Source organism: Diabrotica virgifera, chromosome 1 (assembly GCF_917563875.1).
Source record: "Diabrotica virgifera virgifera chromosome 1, PGI_DIABVI_V3a".
NCBI lineage: Eukaryota > Metazoa > Arthropoda > Insecta > Coleoptera > Chrysomelidae > Diabrotica > Diabrotica virgifera.
The window spans coordinates 163061464-163071120 of record NC_065443.1 but is presented as its reverse complement, the minus strand read 5'-3'; the positions used below and the strand labels follow the sequence as shown (position 1 = coordinate 163071120).

Here is a 9657-nt window from a genome sequence, read left to right as displayed (position 1 = left end):
TTTATATTCTCATTCTCCTTTTCTTTGTGGGAGAAGCCTGGAGTTGCTAAGTCGCTGCCGTCAACAAATTTCTTAGGAACTAACTGGTTACTGGTATCAGGAGTATAGTAAGGTGCCTGGACCAAATGCCATCTGTTACGTCTGAATTGACCACTATTAGTTTGAACAACATAAGAGCGTGGTTCTTCACAAATTTCAATTACCTTTCCATATTGCCTAATATCAATAATCCAGACAGAATCGCCCACATATAAAGGTTGCATATCCTTGGCTCGGTGTCTACTATTATAATTATCTGCTTGTTTTTCCTTATTTTCCCTTTCTCTTAATGACACTCCCCCCTTAACAACCGATTGTTCCAAATTTAATGACAACTGTGGTAGATTAGTTCTTAATTTTCTAGAGAAAAACAGCTCTGCTGGTGAAAGTCCACACCTTAAAGGTGTAGCCCTATAGGCTAAGAGCGCTAAAAATATATCTTCACTATTCTTTTTGATTAGTTCTTTAGCAGTCTTAACTGCCCGTTCAACTAATCCATTGCTCTGTGCAAAGTATGGGCTACTAGTTACATGAATAAAATTATAATTTGAAGCAAATTTCTTAAATAATGTTGAAAATTGTGGTCCATTGTCACTACGCACAATATTGGGAATACCATATCTAGAGAATAAACCTTTCAAGTGATTTATAATAACAATTTCAGTCATGGAACTGAGCTCAAATATTTCAAAATATCTGGAGTAGTAGTCCACGACAATCAAGAACCATTTATCCAGTTTAAAAAGATCTAGCGCTATCTTTTCCCAAGGTCGGGTACATGATTCTTCTTTGTAAAAAGTTTCTTTTATATTTTCACGATTTTCCACACAATTGGGACAATTTCTAATCATTTTTTCTATTTGAGAAGATCCACCACACTGTAGATTTAGCCCTGTCCCTGCACTTGACTACCCCCAGATGACCTGTGTGAATATATTCTAGACATTTAAGTTGTAAAGCTGCTGGTATAATAATTCGAGAACTTTTTAATAACAAATTTTCACAAAATGATATATCATATCTGAATTGAAAATATGGCAAAACATGCACAGGAATTTTAGACTTTTCTGGCCATGAAGTCAACGTATATTGTTTTATTATTTGTAAAACAGGGTCATTGCTTTGTTCCTCGATTATTTGCTTTATAAACCGATCTTTTATGGGTAAATTACGGATTACCGATTTAACATACCCCTCGACTTCAATACCTATCAACTCATCATTACTAGGTACAGAATTTTTTATGGGACTTCGACTTAGTGCGTCTGATACAACCAACTGTTTCCCTGTAAACTACTTTATAATTGTAACGCATTAATCTCATCCGAAACCGCTGCAACCTAGGAGATAATTCATCCACATTTTTCGTCTGTAAAATTTGAACAAGGGGTTTTGAGTCTGTTTCAAAAATCAAATCTTTGACCCCTGTTATATAATCAGCAAACTTTTCAGCTGCCCACGTAATTGCCAGGGCTTCTTTTTCTATCTGCGCGTATCGACCCTCTACTTGACTTAATAATCGAGATGAAAATGCCACTATTTCGCGAGATTTATCTAGATTTTCTTGCATCAGACAAGTTCCTATGCCAAAACAACTAGAGTCTGAATTTACAACAATAGTTTTGTTCGCATCAAAATATGATAAATTTGGGGAACTTTCTAAACATTTTTTTAGAGTATTTAGAGCTTGAATTTGAGCAGGTCCCCATAAGAATACTGAGTCCTTTTTTAGAAGAGATGTTAAAGGTTCTAAAATTTCAGATTTGTTTTTAATATATTTACCCGCAAAATTAATCATACCTAATAATCTTAAAAGTTCTGTTTTATTTTCTGGTTCTGGGAATTCTCTAATTGCTCTGACCCGTTCAGGATCTATTTTAACCCCAGAAGTAGTGATGATATGCCCCAAGTACTTGACTGACTTAGCAGCAATGACACATTTGTTTTTATTAAGGGTTATACCTTCACTGTGTAATTTTATTAGAACTTGGTTTAAAATTTCGTCATGTTCTTTGACTGAACTAGCATGGATTAAAATATCATCCATATAAAAGACTACCCCTTTCATACCTGAAAGAATCTTAGAAAACCTAAGTGCAAAATATTCTGGAGAACATGAAATTCCAAAGGGAAGACGTGTAAAAAAGTATCGACCAAATGGTGTGATGAATGTAGTTAGCAATTGGCTTTCTGGTTTCAGTTTAATTTGGAAGTAACCACTAGTTGTGTCGAGCTTAGAAAATATTATTGAATTTTTCAGTTGAGCCAAAGTATGCTCTATTTTTGGAAGTGGGAAATAAGCTCTTAATACACTTTGGTTAAGTTTTGTGTAATCTCCGCACAACCTAACAGAGTCACCCTTTGGTACACAAACAATAGGACTTACCCACCTGGTATGTTCTTCAATTGGTTTTATTATACCCAACTGAAGTAGACGGTCTAACTCAACTTTTAACTTGGGCATGAGTGGTAATGGAACTACTCGTGGTACTGACTGAGCAAATGGCTGAACATTAGATTTTAGCTCAAGTTTCATTTCTGTTTTAAATTCCCCAATATCATCAAATATTCCTTGAAATGACTCAGCTATCGTTTCTAATGAGTACTTGCTAGCACTGTAGGTCTCTGATTCTGCCCCAAATGCATTTATATTTTTAGATACTAAGTTATTAATATAACGTGAACTATTTTTATTAATATTAAGCATTTTTAATTTTATAATTCCAGGCCGACCAAGGATAGGCACCTTTAGATTTTTTACAACATATAAAGATTCTGAACACATATTGTCATTATAAGTCAAATTAACATCAATTTTACCCTCAATTTCTAGTTTTTTATTATCAGGGCCCCCTATGGACTCCTGGCAAACATACATTTTATTTTTGTAGAAATCAGACAACATATTTCTAGAGACACAACTTACATCAGCACCTGTATCAACAAGAAAAGGCATAACATATTTATTGTCAACTAAAACTTTTGCAAACCACTGATCTTTATCATTAGTGTAAATGTGTCCTAGATGAAAATCAAAGTTATTTACCTGTAAGTTTTCCATTTCATTTTCTATTCCTACCTCACTTTCAGCACAGTTTTGACCTTCAACTACTCTTACATTCCTGCCGGATCTACATCTAGCTTGCCAATGTCCTTTCTTTCCACATAATCGACAACGACTATCTTTTGCTGGACATCTTTCTCGGCTGTTGCAGCTTGGTACACTACAGTATGTACATTTGTAGTTTTTGTTGGATTTCCCCCATGTGTTCTGTTGTCCATATTTATTTGGTTCTGCTTGTGATTGTGACCAGTAGTTACCTCTGTGTGCATTGACCGTAGCTACTTCTTGTACTCGTTCTTGCCTAAGAATCCTGTTTTGAGAATTCTGCAGCTCGGCTTGACGTACTGTTAATACAGCTTCCCCTAATGTTAGGTTCTTTTGGAGTTGTAACCTCTCACTTACTTTTACATCTAAAACTCCTACTACTATGCGGTCTCTTATTAACTCATCTTTTAGAGCCCCATAACTACAATGCTCTGCCAGGCTATGAAGTGCAGTGATATATGCATCCACCGACTCCCCTGGCTGTTGACTACGTGTGTTGAACTTGAATCGTTCAAATATTACGTTCTTTTGGGGTATAAAATGAGCGTCAAACTTCTCGATAATAATACTATATACTTGCTGTGCGGGTGTTAGATTAAATTGAGTTATAATTTCCTCTGCTTCTGCCCCCATTAGATACACTAGCATATCAATTTTTTCAGCTTCTGGTTTGTTTATAAAACCACTAACCGACATATATCTTTCTAACCTCTTTTTCCACTGATTCCATGATCCTGGAAGGGAGAAATTAAACTCAGAAGGAGCTGATACTGTTGCCATGTTGGCAAGCACATGGCTTCCTGCTTGATTCTCTGCCATCCCTGGAATTATTTAACTCTATTTCTGCTCTTCGAAGAAGGTTCTACTTGCCAAATATTCCTCGGAGTATTTGCAAGTTCGCTGCCACCATGTAGAATTATTGAGACAATCTTTATTTAGCACTTTATTACAATTATATTTCCAAGCGACCATCCATATTATTAACCTAACTTCTACCACCATCTTGACATCCTGTCGTTCTCCCCAGGAGACGTTAATTTGTCCAATAGGCCATTTCAAGACTTTGACGTTTATGACACTAATTGAAAGCTGGAAGGCAAACATTGAAATTATTTATATTTGTACCGCATTGAGTTTCTTAAGTTTTTTACGTTTAATAGTTTTTTTATAAAATAGTTATTGTTGTTATAAAATAGTGGTCTATATAATTGTTTTTATATAATAGTTTAATCGTTGTATAATAGTTTTTTATAGTTGTATTTTCCGAACATTTTGCTGTTGACTTCTGTAGCTTCCAGCTGTAGAAGTACTTTAACGACTGTATTTAGTTGTAAGCAGTGAATAAATAAACATAAGTAAATATTTTCAAAAGCTTTTGGTATATAGATCCATTTTCCCTCAAGGGGTATGAGTTAACCTACAGTAGAAAAACTTTTTCAAGGGTGACAACATGGACAAATATAGTTACTTACATGGACATAGTTTTTTTTGTATTTGGAGCTTAGTAATAGTTTTTACACAGGTCAACAAATGAAGGCATTCAAGAGTTTAAATTCTTACAAATATTTTGAGGTAGGATTTGTATATAATTGTGGAGCTATAAAAATAAATAATTTCATCATAGTGGTTCACCCCAGATATCTTAAAAAATTGACCTTTTAAAGAATTTGTACAGTCGGAAAAATGAAAGAATACCCATGAACGGTCACGTCAAACAGGTACAATCACATATTTTGTATTTGCTGTTCTTTTTCTATAAATAACAAACGATAGAGATTATGTTAATAATATGTGATCGTTCATGGGTACTCTTTCATTTCTCCGACTGTACCTGCAGTGAAAAAATTTCAAGAGAAGAAACTGAGAATCTGCCGGAAGAGGTGAAATGTTTTTTGATTTTAGACAACGCTCCTGCTCATCCCTCTGAAAATATTCTATGATCAAAACATGGCAACTTTAGTTGTATGTTTTTGCCAAAAAATACATCGCTTATTCAACCCATGGATCAGGAAATAATTTTAGCAACAAAATGAATATATCGCAGAAAGTTTTTAGATGAAGTAATTGTATGATGAAGATAACACAGAAGATACAAGAGGGCAGCATACTTTGCAAAACTTAACTGTTACAATTTGAAATCAACAATTTGTTAAGTTTGCTACAGCATGGAAAGGCAGTTATTAAGGGGTTACATAGGTCTTGCGGGTAAAAAAGTGACTTTTTAAAAAATTATATCTTGGAAACTAAAAATTATTTTTATTTATAATTGGAACATGTAAAAGTATAGTACACTCAAAAAAATTTCAGCCAAATATATTCATTTTTGTAGAGTTGACTGCAATTTTTCGACAACAGCCCTTTTTTGCGGTGAGCAGCATAACAAGTCCAGTCTCATCTGAAATTTCTTGTAGTTTATACCTCTGGTTAGTGAATGAACAAAGATTTTTTTATTAGATGAGGTCATTTTTGTTTTATCAAAAAAAACTACTTTAAAAATGAGAAAAATTGGGGTCAAAAATGTGTTTAAACTTATGTAAAATCTTCAAATTTCATTTTTTTTAATTCCTTCGTTCATTTACTAGCCAGAATTATAAACTACAAGAAACTTTTTGATTTCAAATGAGACTGGACTTAGTTATGCCGCCCACCGCAAAAAACTTAAACTCTACAAAAATGAATATTTTTGGCTGAAACTTTTTTTGAGACTACCTTAAGTACTATACTTTTACATGTTCCAATTATAAATAAAAATAAATTTTAGTTTTCGAGATATAATTTTTTTAAAAAGTCACTTTTTTTACCCATAAGACCTATGTAACCCCTTAAAAAAATGTTTGATGGCCAAGATGCATACATATATTTAGAAGGAAAGTTCCTAATTTCTGTAGTATAATACATAATACCGAAGAGGAAGTAACTCTAAGAGCCGGACTCGACTTGCGATTTGTAGTCGTGAAGATTGAACACATTCTTTCAAATAGAAGTCAATCCATGATTATTTAGTTACAAATGGATTGACTTGTATTTGAACAATGTGTTCAATCTTCCTGATTACAAATCACAAGTGGAGTGTGGTGCTAATAACACCAAAATATTCCATATATGTCCATAGAAGGTACACACATTGAAAAATTCCTGGAATATCCCCGAAAACACATTCCCTGAACATCCAAGGAAAATCCTGTGTCAGCATTTTAAACATTACCGGAATGTCTTATTGGAACATTCCATGAATGTCCACGAATGTTCTTTGGACATTCAAAATATATTTTGTAGACATTCCCTGGATATACCAGAAATACAGTGATGAGCGCTCTAATAACCTGCAAAATAGCACAAAAGATGGAAAACGTATTAAGTAGTGAGATAAAAAGAAATGAAACTAGTCGAGCTGGGAAATTTAGCGATATTAACTTATACATTTAGATTGTATCGATTGTGTACCACCTTCAGACGAGTTTGGAAACTACCACTGTCACAGTGACAGTTTTAGTTGATATACTCCTCTGATATGTGTAAAGGTGGGAAACAATCAATATAAAATAAAATTTAAAGGTTAATTTCGCTAAATTTCCCAGCTCGACTAGTTTCATTACTTTTTATCTCACAACTAAATATGTTGCCCGTCTTTTGTGCTATTTTGCCGGTTATTAGGGCACTCATCACTGTACATCCTTGCTGATGTGACAATACCTCCTATCTGTTTTTTCATGAGTTTTGTAGGAGAGATGGAAAAACATGTTTTAAGGTCACCTCCTGTGTTCATATGTAAGTTTTGACTTGTTTTGTAGTTCATAGATAGTTTAATTTACTACAAAACAAGTCAAAAAATATCATATGAAAACAGGAGGTGACCCTAAGACAAGTTTTTAGTCTCACGAAACTCATGAGAAAACAGATAGGATGTATTATTACATCACTGACGATATGTGGCCATACCAATTAATACATCCTTGATAAATATAAACATTTTTATTGAACAAAATCTTTTCATACATTTTTTTAATGCAATTTACTGATATTCCTAAATATTTCAAAAAAATGTGTCACATTTGCTTTGTAAACCTTTCTTTTGCCTTTCGAAGCCACATATTCCGTTTCCTTCCTGGGTTTTTGTAGACCACTTCTCTCAGCTGATTCTAAAAAAATAACATAAATGGTAATTTTTCTATCCTTTACAATTAACAATCAGAAGAAATATTTACAGGTAATAATATGCATAAATAATAATATTTTGTATTTTGACAATGACGTCTGATTTGGAAGTCGAAAGATTAATAAAATTATTTTTTAAGTTAAATTGTGGCTTATTTCCCAATTAGAATAGTTAATTACAAAAATGCCTCAAATAACTAGCTTCAGAACAATAAATAATTCGTTTCATACCAACATTCGTCCAAAGTCAATTATACCTGTAGTATTTCCATGAAAAGATTCTTTAAGTGAATTTTGCACAGTTTTCTTTAAAATATCTCTATCAGGCCAGAACACAAATTTTTTTTAACCTAAGACACATTATATACAAAGTATTTTTGAAATAAGTTGATACCGGGTAGGGTGAAATACTAAACCTATATCCCAAATCTTTATAATCTAAGTTTAAGCTTAGTTTAGCTAAAGTAAGCAATACTTGATCACTTGGTGACAAAACAGTATTTTGATGGTATTTGATAAATGGTGTAATATACTTTAAAGCTATTTTAAAAACATTGTAATTTGCTAAACCAGTATAATTTTTAGTTTTGGCATCATCATTTTCTATACTTTCACAAGATAAAGCTAATTTCTTAAGCTGATATTTAAAATCCTGTGTTAATGTTAATGACATAAAATGTATTTGTTAATTTTTCCATTGTAATATATGTTTGACTATTTGGCAAAATCTTGTCTTCTACTAAACTAGCTTTTATACCAAATAACTGCTATCTACCACTAAATCCACTGTTTCTAAATCTACTAAAGTAACAGTAATGTATCATTAATGAAAAATGTGTAAAATCATAGACCTACCTAGTATTTGTAGAATATAAGACAGTCCAGTGTCTTATAAATCATTTCAAGAGGAATAAAAAAAGCAATTTTTTTTTGTAGGTACCCTTTTCTTTTAATTCTCCTTTGGTACCTTAATTCCCATTTTAGATTTTGGGGAACTCATTTCACTGTGTTTATATACCCCATATTTATTGAAGGAACCCAATCTGGATTGTTATTATCAGTTAAGTCGGCTGGTTTTCCTACAAGATTAGACTGTTAACATCTTCAAAAATCGTTAATGTTCAAATGTTGTAACTTACCAGATATAAGATGATTACAGGGGAATTTCCATTTTGCTAGTAAAATCTTTATATTTTATTGCATTTTACCATTGTTGTTGTCTCTCAGATGATAACTATAACTTATTTAGTTAAATTGGTTCAGTTTTGTGCTTAGAATGTAGCACTGATGGTAAGTGGTAAAAGCTAACTTTATCACGATTACTTTGCATTTCACACTTCAAAACACAACACCAATGAGGCATATTATCTTTCTAAATTAATACTTCCAGAGAAAATGTTAAATTAATCTTTGTACAACAACTAAAATGATCTAAAACCATAAGAACCTGATAGAATAATATTCAATGTTTGCATTCCAGTAGCCATATTGTTTTAATTTTGACAGCATCTTGGAACGGCCTATTCGTTCCTTTATTTGCGCATGTGCAGGCAATGTCATATTGAATTTCGTGCCAAAATTTAAATAATGTGCAGTGGACCTATTACGGCTAAAAAAAGATAACGTGGTATGACACAATGTTAAAATTTATATAGTTTTTAGGTACAGTTACCGTCACTATTTCAAAACCAATCTTCAACTTAGGGGTATGTACGTGAACTGTAGACTTTCTATTTTAATAGTATCTAGTTAAAATTTCCAAAGAAAGCAGTATATTTTTTATAACTGTACTTAAAGGAGTCCATGTCATAACTTACTTAGTAACTTGCTATAAAAATTCGTTTTGCATAATAATTTTTGAACTTGGGTGGAAAATAACTACCAGAAACGATTAACTATGCAAAAAGCTTTATTTTAAACAAAATTTCATTGTCCATACTGCCATAATTTTTAAATTAACTGTACCTAAAAGTAAAAATTTTAGTTAAAAGCTGCAATCTGGGGATTTTGTTGAAATTACAGCAATAAGTTGGCATTTTTCTAGTGATAAATTAGTTCCGCTGTCACTTAATAGATGAGAAGATGAGTTCACGTGTCATTTAGTAGATGGCAGCAGTGATGTATTAAATGGAGACAGATGCGCGTTTGCCGGATTTTAAGAAAATCTACAAACAATTGAAAACGAGTTTTGTAACCACGGAAATACGATGAATCACGCGGTTTTGTTTAGAAAAGTGGCCCCACCCCCTCCCAGTACGCATTTTGGACCTTGTTTGACTTTCACTTTCAATCATGATTGTATAACGTCACAGTGTCTTAACAATACAAATATACATTTTTTATGCTTGAAACCG

General features: G+C 32.8%; 1 protein-coding gene and 1 long non-coding RNA gene across 2 annotated transcripts; both read right to left on the bottom strand.

Moving 5' to 3' along the window:
- Positions 1-2961: 2961 nt before the first annotated feature.
- Positions 2962-3967, bottom strand: LOC126891896 (uncharacterized). Its single transcript, XM_050661241.1, has 2 exons — positions 3086-3967; positions 2962-2973 (listed from the first exon to the last, which is right to left on the bottom strand). Exons 1-2 carry the CDS (start codon positions 3965-3967, stop codon positions 2962-2964), a joined length of 894 nt encoding a protein of 297 aa, XP_050517198.1.
- A 3140-nt stretch (positions 3968-7107) lies between these two features.
- On the bottom strand, positions 7108-8825 carry LOC126878806 (uncharacterized). Its single transcript, XR_007695794.1, has 2 exons — positions 8159-8825; positions 7108-7287 (listed from the first exon to the last, which is right to left on the bottom strand). It is a non-coding gene; the product is annotated as an uncharacterized LOC126878806 (long non-coding RNA).
- Positions 8826-9657: the final 832 nt, after the last annotated feature.

What these genes read in the sequence shown, in the direction of transcription:
- LOC126891896 (XM_050661241.1), bottom strand. Translation starts at nt 3,967, where the DNA reads ATGGCAGAGAATCAAGCAGGAAGCCATGTGCTTGCCAACATGGCAACA.